The sequence below is a fragment of the Lepidothrix coronata genome, unplaced genomic scaffold, assembly GCF_001604755.1.
Source record: "Lepidothrix coronata isolate B3197 unplaced genomic scaffold, Lepidothrix_coronata-1.0 Scaffold123, whole genome shotgun sequence".
NCBI classification, from domain to species: domain Eukaryota; kingdom Metazoa; phylum Chordata; class Aves; order Passeriformes; family Pipridae; genus Lepidothrix; species Lepidothrix coronata.
In genome coordinates, this window is record NW_016690303.1 from 2,694,965 (window position 1) to 2,713,556 (window position 18,592).

At 40.2% G+C, this 18,592-nt stretch overlaps 1 protein-coding gene across 2 annotated transcripts in view; it reads left to right on the forward strand.

Moving 5' to 3' along the window:
- The window catches only part of EZR (ezrin), a 36,584-nt gene that overhangs the window by 7,986 nt on the left and 10,006 nt on the right, over window positions 1-18,592 (forward strand). Inside the window, exons 2-6 of one of the 2 annotated variants that reach the window (XM_017825884.1) lie at window positions 9,376-9,459; window positions 13,915-14,010; window positions 14,801-15,075; window positions 15,910-15,993; window positions 16,594-16,740. In XM_017825884.1, coding sequence (XP_017681373.1) covers window positions 9,376-9,459; window positions 13,915-14,010; window positions 14,801-15,075; window positions 15,910-15,993; window positions 16,594-16,740 — 686 coding nt within the window. Of the gene's footprint in view, window positions 1-9,375; window positions 9,460-13,914; window positions 14,011-14,800; window positions 15,076-15,909; window positions 15,994-16,593; window positions 16,741-18,592 lie in introns of those variants that run through there. The other variant, XM_017825885.1, reaches the window with a different exon arrangement.

Consider the following 18,592-nt stretch of genomic DNA (forward strand, 5'->3'; position numbering starts at 1 on the left):
AGATGTTAAATCATTTAGAAGGCTCTGAAATTATATTAAAATTTGAGATCTCAAACCTCTGTATTATCTGCACTTGGCCCCATGCTGTTGTTTCAGATGGAAGATAGCAAAAGATCTGATTCGTTCTGGATTCTGAGCAACATCTTGAAATAAACCTTATTTGTGGATTGGTTGTGGGGCTTGCTTTAAACTTCATGTGTAAAGCCTTAGTCTCACAACTTCATTATGTTTAATTAGATGCAACAGCTGTCATGATAAAACAGGCTGTGTATGAAGGAGTTTGATCCAGTGGCCTCTAGCTTCCCCCTGTATTTATCCTTTATGTACAAAGGATCTATTGTTGCTGCAGTCTGTGTTCCTAAATCCATCCTAACATCCATTGAGGGCAAATGGCACATCCAGGCGGTGGTGCTACGTTGAGCCTGTTGTCACTAGCTGTGGGTTCCTCCCCTAAAGAACAACTCCTGCTTGTACACATATATTCTGAAAATGCTAATAAAGTATTATGCAGCATCAGAGAGTCTTTAAAGTGAATCTTAATGTATTTCAATGAAACATCGTAAATACTGCTGCTTCTTCCTAGCATCCTCTGGGTTCAAAGTAAACCGTTCTTACATCTCATGTAGAGTGAGGGCAAGTGTTTTGCATTAATAACATCTGGGCTCACAAAGAGGATGGGGCTTTGTTCAAGGGCAATATCCTGGGGCCTTTCAGACTTACACTGCATTGCTTTGTCTTGCCAGAACATAGGGCTGTCCCTAGGTAATTTTACCTTTAAAAAAAATGTGAATTTAAAAATTTTTAAAAGGCCTCTGTCAGTTTTTCAGCTTCTTCTGAACTCTAGACAGAACAGTGCATCTTGGTTGTTAGGAAGGAACTTAAGTTGGGAGAAACTTAAGTGGGTGAAGATTTTTCTCTGTCAAGAGTACTCGCTTGGTTTTACTGTTTAACTGAGCAACTACTGTTAACTGTACAGAGCTGACAGAGCTGGAGAATGCTGGAAGTCTGACTGTGGCCTAGACGTTGAGGAGCCAGGGCTGTCATAGATGCAGTGTCACCTGTGCTAGCCACACCTGCATGAAATATTCATGATCTTCTAACATGCAGAGCATTATTGCTTGACCTAAGATAACAAACTGAATTACAGCCATGGCTGCTTCTTGACTTTTCACACAGATGTCTACTATGCAGTTATTACATGCTGACAGAAGAGATATCAGGCTTTCATTAAGGGAACTGAGATAGGTATGTAATTTAGTATGGCATCTTCTACACATTTAAACATAAAAAAAGTTTGAATTTGCATTCTAGTATTATCTTCATGTTTAATTATAAGGAAGGTTTCATGCTGTCTTACAAAGAAGAGTAAAGTGACCTGGCTGCAAAACCAAACTCTTCTTTTGGGTTTCTTGTGACCTGTTTGTGTGTGCCAGCAGGGAGGGGGATGTTTATTCTGAAAATTCAACCCGCTTTGTGAAAACTGGAATTTCTGGATGACTCCCCAGATCTGGGTATTCAAGGTTTTCCTGCCCATATCAGTCCCCCCACTCCACTTAATCCAGGAGATAGCTTTCAGATTTCATTTAAAAAATATTCTTGGCTTCCCCTCAAAGTACTTTATTTCTCTTCAGAAAAACTGCTATGGAAGATGTTGTAAATCTCTTTCACTATACATGAGAGCAGCAAATACCTGGGCTGCTATTGCCTTGAGTAAACTTAAAAAATTTCAGTTAAATATAGCTGATATAGTTATTGCTCTTTAAATACTGAGGATTAGTATCCCCCAAAAATATGGTTGTATGAGCTGTTGCTTTAAAGTTGACTAGTAGTTAAGGCTAACAATCGTACTGGACAATTTTAAGGTAACTACTAGCTTATAGATTATTATTTACAACTGTATTTACCCTCAGTGGTATTTGTCCCTCTCCTGGGAAGGTGAGCAAGGTTTTAAGGAACAAAGACCAACCTACTCAGCTCTAATTTTACGTGTTGCAAATGCAGCAATACCTAACTGCTTCTTAGACTTGGAGGAATTCCATTGGAACGTGACTTAATGTTCCCATTTATTTGCAATGAGGAAGCAATGTTTAACACAATGAGAGCTGAAATGGAATTCATCTTTCAGTTCACAGCCGGGTCTTTTTGATTTAACACGGTATGCTGACAAACTGGGTCAGTCAAATGGGTGCAATGAGCTTGCCTTGTCAGCCAAGGGAATGCCAATGAGGCCATCCCCTATTCATGTTTTGTGAACTGATGAGGCTGTTTTCTTCCTTGTCAGCACACTATGTTCTGCAGTGTGCAAGCCGAGGCTCATGACTGTTGCCCTGTGCTGCTGCTGCCCTCTCTGAAATGCAAGGTGTTGGGCTGGTAGTGTGCAAAAGCTTCTGTCATGGGAGCAGGGGAGGAGCATGTGAAAGGCTTTCTTTGGTGTTTTGCTGTACATCGCTTTCCCACTCTCATAGTAAACAGATTCTCCTTCCCGCAGAAGGTCAATGGTGGGTCTGTCATTTGCCTTCTTGTTTTAGCTTCTTGAAGTTCCTTTAAATCATAAAAATGTAGCACCAGAGAGGACTTGAACCTCTGTTGTCTGAAGGCTGCATGGAGGTGGTTATATAGTATCCTAATATCTTACCACTCTAGCAATTATTGTTTCTTCTCGTGTTACCAAGTTTGCAATAAGAGGCTGGGGGTTTTTGATGTGTTTTATGTTTTTTTGGATTTTTTCCCCCTGTTTTTGTCCATGTGGGCTTAAAAGTTACTGTCTTGTCTATAAACACATCATGCTTTAGACAGGTCCCATTTGGAAGAGATCAGTGACATGCTTAAAAAATCAAATCGATTTGAAACGAACAAAACCCCCACAAACAAACAAAAAAACCCCCCAAATATGAGAAACCTCAACCCACAACCAACCCAGAAACACCTGACCTGCAGATTAGTGCAGACTTTCCTTGGTTAACTTGCCCCCTTCCAAAAGAAGCATTCAAATTTGGGTGACAACATTCCAACTAGCAAGTCATCAGGCAAGCAGAACAGAATAGTCACCTTTTGTAATGCTTCCGGTGACAAATACATTCAAGAATGTAATTTTCCCTTCTGTGTAATAGCATCACACCAGGAAATGTGGTATTTTTCTGGGGATTATGATAGACCACATCCTTGTCTACAGTCCTGCTGTGGAGCTATTGTTTGCAAGCTTGTACTTTGTTCATCTCCTCCTCTGGTCCATTCTCACCTCTCCAAGTGTAACACCTGTAACTATTTTTCAGACCTACCAAGATCTTTGAATTCCAGCCCTGTACTCCAAAAGAGTTTCTTATTTTTTCTTAACTAGGTGCTGTTTGTGAATGTGTGAGTGCTCTCTGTCTTCCAGGGACTGTGAGAATACTTAACTTTGTTTTCTTACTCCCTCAATCCCACCACACTCACATCCCATTTTCAAGACCTTGGCCTGACATGACAAGGTCCGAATACATGTCCCTGCAGTAGTTCCAGCAAGATGAAGGTGCTGAGCCCAACTAGGAGGGAAGTTGTGCTTTGGCAATCCTGCAGCAGTGAATAGAATAGAATTGATCATTTGCTTTACACTGTTTCCTGTTTTGAACAAAGCTGTGGAGAATGTAGGTGCACAACTCGTTTGGTTGTAATTTCACATGGCTCAGATTTGTGGTCCCATATGACATAGACCAGGCATACAATATCAAATATGTTACTAGGTGATGCTTGATCCATTAGGCAGATTTCTCTGTCAGAGAAGAAACAGAATTGGCTCCAAGTGTGTTCTTGACATGTTGGTGTTCATAAGTACTAAAGAACAATATAATAAATTGAACTAATATTTCTGCAGTTCATGCTAGTTACCCTCCCAGAGGTGTCTTCTCCTCTCCGCAGTGTCTGAACTGTTGACTTGAATCTGTTGATTTAAGTAACCTGTGGAGGACAAGAATGCAGACACTGAAATGTTAGCAGGTCAGCTCTGAGCTCTGGAGCCTTTAGGAATTTTTTCCCTATATAAGGGTGAAAATTTTCTGAAAATAGTTTCCAGGAGCTGGGACTACAGTTACTCCATTAATATGTTTTGCTGTTGGACCTGGAACCAATGAACACTACTGAATGGAATGTGGAAGAATAGAGAGCAGTTTCAGTGCCCTTCTGATGCTGCTACATGAAGTTGTTTTTCCTATCACCAGATACTTAATCGCTACGCGCGTCTCTGAACAGCTCTGGTTGCTAAGGTCAAAATGAGATTACTTTGTCCATGCAGATGCATCGCGGTCTGGGCCAAGAAGCTTGTCTGTTATTTATTCCAATAATAGTTTTTGCTTGTGTGGCGGAAGAGTAGACCGGCAGAAGTGAGGATGCAAGTTTAATACTACTGCTTTCTTAATAGTATCATTAATAACACTGCTTTCTCTTATTGGTTAAGACTTCCATATTCCCGAAGCACAAGTGCGTCCATATGCATATAGTCTGTTTGTGTATGTGTAAGAAAGCTTAACAGCCCTGCGTGCTGTTTCTCATAGTACGTGCTGTGCAGGTACAACACTTAAAATGTGGTTGATCTACTTACTTGTAGCTAGCAACTTGCCTGGAATTTCCAGATGTCCAGTGAGAGAAGAAAGAAGGCACCTACCTAGGGTGCTCCACTGTGATACTGCTAATTGCCACCACTTGGAAAGATATGTCACTAGCATTTGCACTTGTAAGCCTACTATTTAAGAGACTGGTCTTTATCCCTCCTTGGAAAGAGGAAGAAAACATTCTTGAGAATTGTCTGAGGCATTTAGAACTGCCTAATGATAATAAGCAACATGGTTAAGGACCGGTTTATCCTGTGTATAAGGGTAAAAGTTGGTATTTACTGCCCTTTATCTTATGTATTCACTGAAAATCAATGGTATGTTCTTTTAAATGACTCACACAACTTCATGGTTTCACTGAACTATTTTATTATGCAAGTGAACTTAAGGGTTATTACATTACATGCTTTAGGGTGCAAAATATTCACGATGGCTTGGTGTGTGTGAGAGCTGTGGAGTTTTTTTCTATTCTGCCTTCCCTTTCCCCTTCAGTGTAGGATGTTTTTCAGTGGAGCTGCAATATTAGGAGAGGGATGGTTAAATTCAAAAATACCATACTGCCTGCAACCAGAGACAGATTCTGAACCAACGAGCTCAGGAGTCAGACATTAGGAAAAAAATGTGCATGCGTGGTGTCCAACACACCTGGAAATTGGGTGTTTGTGAGAGGAAGGGATTGAAGAGGCAATGTCATCTTGGGTTCCTATCTAGGTCTTGGATCTTCCACAAAGATGTTGCCACTCGGCTGGTTGGCAGTGTGTTGCCTCCTTAAGAGACAGTGTTTTTCGAATTTTTTTTCAAATGGCACTTTAATTTTCCAAGTTAGATACTCTAGTAATGTGCATGGACTCTGAAAGACTGCCCTGTCCCATAGATTGGTCTACTGACTTAGTATTAGAAGAGATGTTGTCTTAGCAACAACAAAAAAAGTAAGAACAAATGCATGACTTAAAGGCATTCCTAAAGCACAGAAGATTCTGTTCTAACTACTGTAACTTCTGATACAAGAACTTTCCTTAGTATTATGATCATTTAAAATACATTTTGTAGTTCCCTCTAGTTCTTTCATCTTACTTCTGTTCTCTTGTTCCAGTTGGTAGTGTAGCTAACATGTTACAGTCTATCCCAAACAGTCCGAAGTCATGGAACTGGTGTTCAGTCTTTAGTGTTCTAAATTTTGCGGCTTCTGTTGAGTCTTACTATTTATGGAGAGTTTTTCATTTTAATGCAGGTGACATTGCCTCTTCAACAGCATGCTTTTTCCCCTCTGGATCCAATTTGTTACCAATTTTATGCATCGTAACACAGAGGAAGAGGAAAAACTGATGTTCTGTAGTGTTTTTGTATACACAAGCAAACATTTTAAGGCCCCATTTGTCATTTTAATTATGTTAGTCTTGGACATAAAAGGTTAATCATAAAATCATAGAATGGTTAAAGTTGGAAGGGACCTTAAAGATCATCCAGTTTCATCTTCCAGAATTATAAAGTGTTATGACACTGGCCTATCGAGAAGAAAGTTACCTCTTACTGTCTAAGATTTTTAGCATACTATGTGCTTAAATGCACATAGTTTTTAATATAAACCCTTATTTCATGTGTAACAACTGTGTGCTCTTCTCCCCCCTCCACACTTATGCTTTTAAAAAATTAGAAACTGTTTTTATTTTGGTTATGGCTTCAACTTTGTCCTGGGTTACTGCCAGGATTTGGTAGGGATCTTAACAAATGATCTGCCTTGCCTACTCAGGTTAAGCAGGACTTCACTTGTGAAAGTTGTCTTAACTGTGTCTTGCTCGTTTTGTTGCTCATGGAAATTAGGTTGAGTTGTTCCCTGCTTTCCTCCCCAACCATACCTTGAACTGGTTAGCACCTTGGGTGTTGACTTAATGGTCTTGGAGCCATGGGAAGTTTCATGTGGTCTGAGCCGAATGAATTCCAAACTGATCATCTCTCAGTGTAACAGGCGTCACAGTTTCTTCAGACTGTCTAAACCAGGGTTTCGAGTGGGTTAGGCTCTGTTTGCCTGCTTTACTACCAGCTTCTGTGCCTAAAAGGTTGTGTGGAGTGGTTGTAGTTCATCCATTCAGAAACCCTGTTAAAGCCATTATGTTCTTCTTGAAATTAAGGCTAAGGTTTGGAGATGAGAAGCAAGAGGACTTAATATGGCAGGAAGGAGACTCAAAGGATTTTCCCAGGCAGTCATCAACTCATCGAAGGGATAGATACTTGAGGCCTTGTCTCTTCTTGCTCTGCCTGTCATGTGGCTAACAGTTTGTCTGAGAGCATACCATGGAATTCTTCTTTGTCCTGCTGGTTATGCAGTCCTTTAAGAACAGAGAAGTTAATCTTTACCACATATCCCAAGTGTCCTTGAAAGCTTTTTGGATAACCAAGTAGTCATGTTCCTGCATGCTTCTGGCTTTACATGATTGAAGTGGAAAAGCAGATTACTACAATTTTGGGTCTTAATACTAAAATAATTCTTAAAATATGTAGCAGCAAAATGGCTTTAGCACTAAATAGCTCACTGTGTAGCTAATCCTTCAGGAAGGGGTGTGTGTATCCAGATGAGTCTTTTAGTGTTCTGGTAATGCAAGATATTTTCCTAGACTAGGGAGGTTAATTTTTTTTACTAGCAGATAACTACAAAGGAGAGATAGAGGAAAAGACACATAGTAGTACTGCCTGGAATTCTGTGCTCAGCCAGCATCTTGCAGGTTTTCTGGTAAGTAGGAAGCATACACTTTTAAGTTTTTCAGCTTGTAAAGTGATACTTATTTTACATCCACTGTGGTGTTTCATCCAGAAGCACAAATAACTTGCACAGTACAAGACTGAAGATTACAAGCATATGTTGTCTTGAAGTGGGTAGAAAGGGATTAGAATATGATTAGGGATTTATTGTTGAGAGGGATTAAGCAACAGGTGTTTTTTAAGGTCACATCTTTGAATTGCAGCCTTGCTGTTCCAGAGAATTTGATATCTGAACTTCCTCTCCTTTCCTACACTGGAAACACTGCTTGGGAACCCCTTGGTTCTTAACGCACAGGAAGAAAACCTTAAACGTAATTTCATGTTCCATTATGGATCACAAATGCTACAGTTCGGTTTTCCAAGAACTCCCTTTCCCATCTTGCTTGTTCTTTGATAGTGCATTTAGAGATTTATTTTTTTTAATTTCTAATTTAAGGGACACTGCTCTAAAAATATAGCTTGAAAGAGAAAGGGCACTAAGTCATCTTTTCTGGTTCAGTTCTGGGGTTCCATGACTTGGAAACTGCCTTCAGTCATCTTTCTGTAAGAGGGTCCTCTGTCATCTGAGAGAGAACAGGAGGAGGAAACAACTCTATAAAGGCTAGAAGATACTTGATGCCTTCATAAAATCATTTAGTTTGGAAGAGATGTCTAAGATCATCAAGTTCAACCATTAACCTAACATTGCCAGGTCTACCACTAAACTGAGGAAGGTTAGTTAGACATATAGCGTCTTGCTGAAAAAGGAGTGCGAAATTTTCTGATGTGTTTGACTAAAACTAGTTTAGGCAACTTGTTTTATTCACAGTTCTGTATTAAATGTGACATTCTTTCACCTGACATTTATCCTAGAGTTTAAATATGCATAATTAAGTGGCTGGGAACTGCTGAAGGTCAAAGCTTTGTAGTGTGAGTGATTCTATTCCTCTCCTGCCTCTTACCTCTCATTTCTTCAGATGTAGCAGCCTCTCCCGGTCTCCTAGCTCTGGCTTTCTGTAAGGTGACGTTTACAAAATGTTGGGAAATTGAAATGAAATGTCATCTACCTGTAGCTTACCTGTTGTCCGGCCTTGTGTTTACATGTCCACTTTTTCTTCTTTCCTTTAAAATACTAAGCTACGAATCCAATTGTTAGTAGAACTATACTACACAATCATCCAAGTTTGTTTTTTTTTTTTTAGTTTGTTTTGCAGGGGGGGTTTTGTTTGTAGTATAATATTGCAATCAATATAGCCTACTGTAGTCAGAACAGTTGGAGATAATCCTTTCCCGATTTGCCGTTTTACTGGTCCTTATGCTATTCCCTGCAAGCTTAGTTGCTGCTTTTGCCTCCTGATTAACTGCTAATAGACTTTTTCTAGTCATTAAACACTCTTGCCTTCTGCATTCAGTAGTAGCCTCTGCCTTGCAGTCTACTGCTGTTGCAGTAAATCTGGTTATGTTGTTCTTCACTGACAGCAAGAGCTTAGTGAACTCTTGCCCTTTAGTATCATTTAGTACCTGTTACTGCTGGGTTTATGTGCTGAGTAGATTTTTATGAGGGAAAGAATGAATGGTTATCAGGTTAATGCTGATTGCTTTGTAAGAATAATCTGCAGCCTTTTACCTTTAAAACCTCAGATTAATTCCACTTCTAATATAAATGGAAGTTAAATTATAAGTCTTAAATTTAATTTAGTCATTAGGGCCTTTCGTAATCCAAGGGATGGCCTGGAGGCAGCTATACTATGCACTCAGAGTAGCTCTTAGTCCAAGAGGGTTTAGGCCTGGAAAGGGTCAAGTCTAAAATGCCCTCTTGTTTAACCAGAAGATCAGTCCAATCCTGTATTGAGTAGAAAAACCTGCAGAGCAATCTGGATAAGATGGCAAAATGAGCGCCCCAATTAAGTTTGCTGGTGTGATAACATAATTCTAATTGAGGCTTAAGTGTGTATATTATAGATGTGAGGGTAATGCATCTAAGCATGGAGACTATTGTACACAAAGTACTCTGTTAACACCTAGAAATAACAATGCTTTTTGTTTTTCTCCTTAGATCAATGTTCGAGTTGTTACTATGGATGCAGAGCTGGAGTTTGCCATTCAGCCAAACACTACAGGCAAACAGCTGTTTGACCAGGTCAGTGAAGTTTTGGTGTGGGCTTTTACTGTTTAAGTTTGGAGTACGTTTCAGACTATAGTGTTTACTGAAGACTGGATTCCAAATCTATTTTCACTCTACCTCCTAATCAAAGGCCCTCAGTCTGAACTGAGATCTCTAAACTCCATCACAGTAAAAGAAAAAAGCAAAAACCCTCGGAGGTATGTTATACTCCAGTGAAAACTGTCTTCCATGTTGGGTGATGAAATGTCACAAGGGATCTAAAATGTTTGGACAATATAGGTAGCATGTAAAAATGCACTTCTTGCTTTGAAATACAGCTTAGTTCTTACACTGTTCTTCAATTCTAAGGTTGAAATGTTGCCTTTGTGTGTGGAAGTCTTTAGAATCAGATCTTCAGATGGCTGAAGAAGGTGTTGGCATGGCTACATTAATTCAGAAGGTGGGTTGGAGGTAGCCACTTGCCACAGGTGTTTGAGTTTGTCACACTGCTGAAAAAACAGAAGAGTTTGTGACCTCCATGCAGCGTTTGTAGGCAACATGCCTTATAAGAAGCCCCTGTGCAGCAGGACAGAGCACAGATTTGCACAGTCTACCTTCAGGAATTCCCTGGAGAGTGGAGGGCATGAGTGGCCAAGAGTCTCCTCCCCTTGCTGTTATTCTTCCTGCTACTGCATTAACAAGTTTAAAGATGGACCTACAAAGATCAGATAAAGGCAACAATGTGCACTTTGTAAAACTTTATTATTGTCTTAAGTAGCTTGTTGTTCTAAAACTGAAGCAAGGCCCAGATTCAGCAGAAAAATTTTATGTAGTGCTCTGAATTAAAAAAAAAAAAAAAAGAAAATACTTGCTTCTAGCCATTTCTGCTGTAGACCTGAAAACTAAGAACTGATTTATGCAAACTTCAGTTACATATTTTAAGCTGTTTACAAGCTGTTACAGCAGCTCCTTTGTACTTCTCCCCCTGTATCCGCTAGCCTTGATAGCAAAGGGTGGTTGAGCTTTAACTCAAGTAGGCAGTACTGACTAAACAATGTCCATTGGTTGGTCCTAAGGTTTTGTTGGTACAATTTCTTGTTTCAGTGAGTTAACTAGAACTTGCAAGGCCTTAAGGCAATTGTGCATTAAGAAGTACTTAAAAAGAAAACCTAAAAAAAAGCCACAAAGCAAACAAACAGCCCACAAACCCAACTAAGAAAAAAAAAGCCCCCCAAAAAACACCAACAAAATTCAAAACTCGTAACAAACAAACAAAAAAATGCTTCTAGTGGGTTCTTGAAAGGAGTGAAAGGAGGAAATTGAGTTCTAATCACTGCAGATCTTCACAGTACAAAACAGTTTAGCATTAAATCTAACTTTAATGCCTCTTGATTACTACTGATGTGGGCTAAACATCAACTATTCATTGACTGGAAATCTGCTGAAGCACATATGAATCCTGCATTTTTATGGAACCAGTGTTTGGCATTTGACCTACCAGAGAAGGGCCAAGATGATTAGAGAGATGGAGCCTTTCCTATGAGGAAAGGCTAGAGGATTTGGGATTGTTCAGTCTGGAGAAGAGAAGGCTTCAGTGTGACTTAATTGGCCTTCCAGTACCTGGAGGGAGCCTACAAGAGAGTTGGAGAGAGACTTTGCAAGGGCATTTAGTGACAGCACAAGGGGGAATGATTTAAACTGAAAGAGAGTAGGTTTAGATTAGATATTAGGAAGAAATTTTTTACTGTGAGGGGGGTGAGGCACTGGCATTGGTTGCCCAGAGAAGTTATAGATGCCCCATCCCTGCAAGTGTTCAAGGCCAGGTTGGATGAGGCTCTGAGCAACCTGGTCTAGTGGAAGGTTTCCCTTTCCATGGCAAGAGGGTGGAACTAGGTGATTTTTAAGGTCCCTTCCCACTAAGTCCATTTTATGATTCCATTCACTGCTGATCGCTCTTGCATCATGGTAACTTCTTCCCGCAGTCCCTTTCATGTTAATCCAAAACAGAGAGCTCAGATCTCATCTCTGAGGGTACAAAAATCCAAGTGACTAAATGACAGGTTTTTAAAAGCAATGCCTTAGATTAGACTGTAAGTATGTTCTATGTTCCTTGTGACAAGTATTCAAGAAGGACTTTTCCCCCTCATATGTATTAATTAATGTTTATATCTGTTAAGAGTTAGGGTCATATCTCTGGCAGAAGAGAAAATACTTTCTAGACCTTCAGCTGAGAAGTTAAAATTCCTGAGAACGTGGAAAAAGGAGAGATGTTTCAAATTCAAGATACTTCTATTTTAGCTTGCTGTCTAGGTACTTCAGGATTTCTGAAGATTGCTTGTTGCAGCACTGTTGAGATAGACTATCACCTCATGGAGATTTCATCCTTACATCCAATGGCTTGTTTTTAAAGCCTGTGACTGAAAATTCTTATCCATATTTCACATCTTGTTGTGGTGCACTTCTGCATATCAAGAGAGATTAAGGTAAAAGTGTGCAGCACAAAACCAGTAAAGGTGAATACCATATCTTTAGCTGCAACTCTTCTGGCATCCTCTCTTCACTTCTGATGTACAAGCCTTTTATTAGGCCCTTATCTCTGGTGGAGTTTACACTCAGATTAAGCCTGTGGAGGCAACAGGTTTTCACAGGTATGGGGAGTGGCCCAACTTGAACTGCAGAACTACTGTGGGGGTGTTGAAGCAGGCTATTTTTAAAAACTGCAAGATGATTTCTTGGCCTAGCTCTCAGCTAGCAAAACTATTCTGGCAGTGTCCTTGTTTTTCAGGCTTTGCTAGCATAACTGTATCCTGCATGTAAGAGGGATTATAGCTCCTTTTCATAGGAGTGGGAAAATAGTGGAAACCTGTGAATATTGAGTTCAGCTCCACTCAAGCCAGACCTGTGCAGAGTTTATCCTGCAATGAGGACTGAGGTGTCCCAAGAAACAACACAGTGGACTCTGCAGCTGGCTGGAGTACCTCCCACATAGTCATGTGCTTTCTTGACCATGAGTAAAAGAAATTCAAATGGAGGAGAGTGTGCCACTGGCATTTTCTGGAAGTCAGGGCATTACTGAGTGGAATAGTTAGACTTAAGATTTGCTGCTTCATGGGTTTGAGGAAGCGGGGGTGGTGTCTCCCATCTTGAATATAATACCTTGGTTCTTATTTCTTCCTTTTTTTGCTACGGGTGAAGTTTACAGAGCATTTTCCAGAATACAGTATGAAAAATTCTTTGTTCTTTGTATTGGAACTCAAACTGTGAAGTTTAGCTTAATACTTTCTCCATTCTTGCCTTTAGGTTTTGGGAAGAACTTGAGCGGTCATAACTTCTGCAAGCTTTCTAGCTCAATTTATAGAAAAAGTGTGGTTTTTCTCTTGTAACAGACATTCAGAGACTATGACCTGAAAAATGCTTCATTTACGCAACTCTTCATTTTAACAAAGTTGCAACACTCTTTTGTGCAACAGGAAGTACTATGCTTAACATACCCCTGCTTTTCTGCTAGACTTCATAAAAATACATCTAGCTGTCAGAAAACTTGTCTCTTCTGTGAGGAAATAAGCCACTTGGAGGAAGGAGGGAAAATGAATTTTAGTCAAGTAAAAGCTGAAGTATTTTCAGACCCCAGCTCTTCATAAAAAGTTGCGGAAATTGGGGGTTTTTGTTTGTTTGTATTAGTGGGTTTTGTTGTCTTTCTGCTTCTTTTTTTAACATGCACTAGTTAGTCTTAACTATCACAATACCGTTTCTTTCAAGTCTGCTCTCAAACCATAGTGTCTCCAGCAACACTCTAAATGTGGTGGGTGAAACAGATCCTTGGTTGAGATCTTAGACTTGTTGAAGCACATGTAACTACACGCTCTCAAGTCTGTCACACTTTCCTAACTTGCAAAGTGGTTTTAGAAAATTCTTGCCTTCCAGTCGGTTCAACTCCCTATGATTTCTACATCACTCTTTGTGGGGCTACTCTGCAAATAACATCAAGGAATGATCCTGATATATCTTTCCAGATTTCAGCTCTGACTAGAGCACAGCTTTACAGGTAGATGAGCTGGCAGGCAGCCACTTGTCTTTAAGAACAAGCTGTCGAGAGTAGGAGGAGGTCAGGGGCTTGTTAGGCTATAACCTCCCCTGAGGAAAAGTAACATGTCCAAACAGCACTGTTTTCACTAGTAAGCATGCCATCCAGTCAATGGATGGTGTTTCTGGATGTTTCAGGATGTGCTGTTTGTCTCACCTGGTTTCCCCAGAATCATCCTCTTCCAGAAATCGGGTGGGATAAGTAGCTTACCTATGCCATTGCTGTCATCTACTGTGGCAGCTGTATATCTTTGTCTACAAGGTGAAATTAAGAGATGCCGGATGAGTAGGTTTAGCCTGTTGCCTGCACTCGTCACAGGTGATGTGGGACTTGAAAGGATACCTGGACCTCAAGTGAAGTGTTATCTACAATAACTTTTTTTTTTTTTTTTTACCTTTCCATTGCAGGTGGTTAAAACCATAGGTTTGCGAGAGGTGTGGTACTTTGGTCTTCAGTATGTGGACAACAAAGGATTCCAGACTTGGCTGAAGCTTGATAAAAAGGTAACAGACTGTGGGTTAATTGCTGAGCAAAGGTTAAAGCCTATGTGATTCCTGATGTGTTATTGGCTGCAACTTTATAAACCTTGTACCCGTTGTTGATTCTTCCTTAATTTTCATAACTCTAGGATTATTTTTTAGACATAACTTTGTGATATCCTTGGGAATTGTTTGGCATGGTGGAAGTTTGCCCTTTCACTCTGCGTGAATTGTAGAAAGCGTTTTTCAGATATGCAGCAGCAGCTCAATACTGTATTTTGTTGAGTAGAAGCAGCTATGCTTTTTGTGACTGAAGAAACATCTTAGCTAATGATGGCTTTAGGCCCTGCTCGTGCAGGATCAGTTGTTGCACTAATTGGAAAGATGAGTCACTTCAAGGTTGGGCAGTTGTAACAGAGTGCTGACACCTCTGATGTGCTTCTGTTTGTGGACTTGCAGCCCTTATGAGAGTATAAACTGGTTTTCTTGGTGGAGCAGTCAGTGACACTTTTAATGTTAGGGGGCTGTTCTTTGTCAAACACATACAGTACTGGATGGGTTTGCCATCTGATAGAGCACAGTAAATCATTCTCCAGTGACCAAGGCTTGTTGTGCAAACAGAATTTTTCTGACATAGTTGAAAAACATAATACACCCCCCCATGTTCTCATACCAATGAGCAGCCAGAATTAAGAAATTCCAGTAATGAGCTGCCAGTCAAGCTCCTCTTAAGGCAAATACATTTTTCTGTGTAAAAGCAATCTATTCTGTTGTTTACAACTCTGCTCAGTTGTGGTGTCACCTCTGTCCTCAGGTTTCTGCTCAGGAAATTAGAAAGGAGAATCCTCTCCAATTCAAATTCCGTGCCAAGTTCTTCCCAGAGGATGTGTCTGAAGAGCTGATTCAAGACATCACGCAGAAGCTCTTCTTCCTGCAGGTGAAGGAAGGGATTCTCAGCGATGAGATCTACTGTCCTCCTGAAACAGCAGTACTTCTTGGTTCCTATGCTGTGCAGGCCAAATTTGGAGATTATAACAAAGAGGTGCACAAGCCTGGATACCTCAATTCAGAGCGTCTGATCCCCCAAAGGTGAAGAAGTTGGTTGATGCAGCCTCCCTTTTTTTTCTTTTTCTCATGGGGCTTTTGTTGTTGGGTTTTGGTTGGTTTGTTTGGTTTTTAATTTGAATTCTAGTTAAATACAAGGAGTTTCATTGAAAGCATGTTTGGCGGGTTTTTTAATTGAATTGTATACATTTGGGTTTCCCCTTATTTTATTTCTATCTGTCATATCAGAGTATGTTTTTGCCTCTCCTTGGGTTGGTTAGAGAGAGGAAGTATACTTTGGTATTCAGCTTTTATTTCCTAAGCATTGCTGCCATGCTGGTAACTGGCCATATGAATGTCTCCTCTTTAAGAAAAAAAGCACAGGATTAGATTAGGAATGTGTTATTCCTGAAGTTGGGTTGCGTGCCCTTAATCCCAATTTACAGTCCTAAAATCTCATATGCAGAAAGCATGTCTTGAGGCTATGCAGTCCGTACCCACACAAGATCAGTGGATGTTATCAGACCAGTCACTTCTGTTTATGCTTCCTGACAATGCTGCAGGAATGTCTAATTCCAGGAATGGCTCTAACTTTCTCTTTGCTTTAGTCCACCGGTGTCTACAGCATGTATGGGATTTGTTTGCAGTGTTTTGCTTATGCCTCTCATGTCTGTGGTCGGTGAATAGAAAGGCTTTGCAGAGGGTTTTGGTTCATTCTAAATTGCTCTGCTTCACCAAGTACATCTTTGGGCTGAGTTAGGGTCTTCTTTTTGGCTACAGTAAGACTCCCACCAGGGTGAGAGTAAGGCTGTGGCAAAGATCAGCATCGATAGATATTGCAGAACATCTAACCTTGCTAATATCTGTTTCCTTGTATAGGGTCATGGATCAGCATAAACTCTCCAGAGAGCAGTGGGAAGAACGGATTCAGGTGTGGCATGCTGAACACAGTGGCATGCTCAAGTGAGTGTTTTGTTTTGGTCCTAAGGCTGGTCACTATGTTGCTTGTTGATTACCTTAAGCTTGCAGTTCTACACCATGGTTTTGAAATAGACTCTATGAGTTGCCTGTCTGGGCCAACTTCTGGTATGTATTTTCTAGTTCATTGTTGAATTATATGGTAAAATGCAGTAGGACATTTTGTGACTTCCAGGACCTGTGTATATTGTATCGGTGATGACTTTGAGCAGGGGAAAAAAGTGAAGGTGTATGTCAAACCTTAGTCATTGAAGCATTTGCACTGACAGATGGGGAAAGTTCAGATAGTATACCTTTCCTACTGATTGTACCATGAGACAAGAATGAATGCTGAGAGAGATGAACATTGATAATTTTCTGTCTGGAAATACTGGGGTTTGGTGAAGGGGAGTGTTCTGTGTATGTGTTCATAGATGTAATATCCTAACTTCTAAAGTGAATCCCAAATGGTGAACATTCAGTTTTAACTCCTGTGTTTGATGTGGGGGTTTAGGAAAAGTTACCTTTTTCTTCTGAGGGCTTTTTGCTTTGACATAGTCAGATAAATAAGAAACCAACATTTGCTCTCCTTGCTATCTGAACCAGAGAGAATGCCATGCTGGAATACCTGAAGATTGCCCAAGACCTGGAGATGTATGGAATCAACTACTTTGAAATCAAGAATAAGAAAGGAACTGACCTTTGGCTGGGGGTTGATGCCTTGGGGCTCAACATCTATGAAAAGGATGATAAGTAAGGCTTTTGTTTTTACCTCTGATCTCCCAGAGGGGGTTGGTATGGGAGCCAAGAAACATTTTTCATTTACAGGATCAGGGCAAAGTTAAGAACTTGCTTGTGTTCCAGTTTTGGATCAGTAGGTGAAGCTAGGAAATGGGCTTTCACATCATCTGTGCTTTCATGGCTTTCCTGACCTCTGTGGCCTGACCCACTAATGCTACCTGCCGTATAAAGAGAAATGTCAGTGGTACAAGGCCATCTGCTTAATTGTGCACAGCTGTGGCACTGAATCCTGAACTGAGGAGTTTACCAGGCTTCTCCTTGAATCAGGTCGCCAGGTTTGCCATTAGTGGATACAATATGAGAACCTAGATAGCCCAGCATATCCTGAAGTTAATGATAGATGTGTGTACAACTGCCTGGTTTTGGAAAAGACAGATTATGGGGTGGGCACGAAAGCAAAGCTGGGTAACACCCAGAACCCAGGGAGGAGCTAACCTATATAGTTACTGTGAACAAGGAATGAAATGAGGTCTTGCTGCGGTATGCATAGTTTTAATCAGCCCTTCTGGTAAAGGCAGAGCCATTATTAATTGGATAGTAGGTGGGAAATGATAGACTACATCTATAAATAAACATAAGAGGAAGGTGAGAACAGCTGTGTCTAAGCCTGCTAGTCTCTTCTAATACTCCACAACTGAAGGATTGAAGGGGAGCTAAAATACTTATTTTTCAGATGTAGCATTGCTGTCTAGACTGTTTTTTCAAATCCCCCATCTCTTATGTTCCGAATCTTTGTTTCATGTCACTAATCTGTAACAGACTATCATTGTAATAGAGAAGGGATTTCACCTGTTCTACATCTTTGCCTCCAAAAATCTTTGAATGCAACCCAAATATTAATTGGAACTCGCTGGAGCTTCTGTTAACATGGCAAAAAGAGAGGCAGTCTTTTCTGCAATGTTAATATGTGCTGTCACCCAGAAAACAAGGAGTGTCACTTGAAAGAAAAGTAGTTTCGCTCATGTAATACTTCAATCTTGAATGACTAGTCTTGCTATGTAACCATGGTCACACAAACAGGTTTTTCAAGCTGGAGAAGCAGACAGAGTGTAGCCATTGACTGTAAAGAGCTATCAAGAGCATTTGCAAAACAAATACAGTGCTGGAATAAACTGCTTATTTCTGCCTGTAACTCTTGCCACTATGTAATTAAGTCTTTCAGCAGATATGGGGACTAGAAAAATAGTAATGTGTAGGGTGCCTCTGGCTTGTATGTGCAAAATTTGGGGACTGGGGACAAAGGTGAAAAAGAAGAGATTTCATTGTTGAAGTTCAACCTGAGGAAAATGAGACTGCTGTAGGTGTGTGAGCCTCTATGCTGCAGTGTATGTCAGTGTACCACTTCTAGGTGTATTCAAGCTTTTATTTTTTTTCCCTCTCATTAAAGAAGAGAATTGGCAATAGAACTTACTAATAAGTGAATTATTTTAGTTGTCCATCTTACTGATTATATAGGATTGAAACACTAAAGCTAATGTGATGGAGGCTGGAGTAATTAGTTAATCTTAGTCTAATCGAATCATTTTCTTTACAGTCTTTACTTAATGTTACACACTCACACTGTTGCATAATTTTGCGGTTGAGTTAAAGGTTAGGGAGTGAAAAGTTCTGAAGAGGATGGATTTTATTCTTGATGTTTGAATTTAAATGAAGTAGGGGGTTTTTTATGGTTGGACCCAGCAAAATCTTGCTATGTAATGGCTTTCCATCTCTTTGACAAAGAATGAAATTCCTCCAAAATTGCCAGTTTTTTTTCCTTAACCAATGAGCTCCATAAGAAGGATTCTTACAGAATTTGAATGGT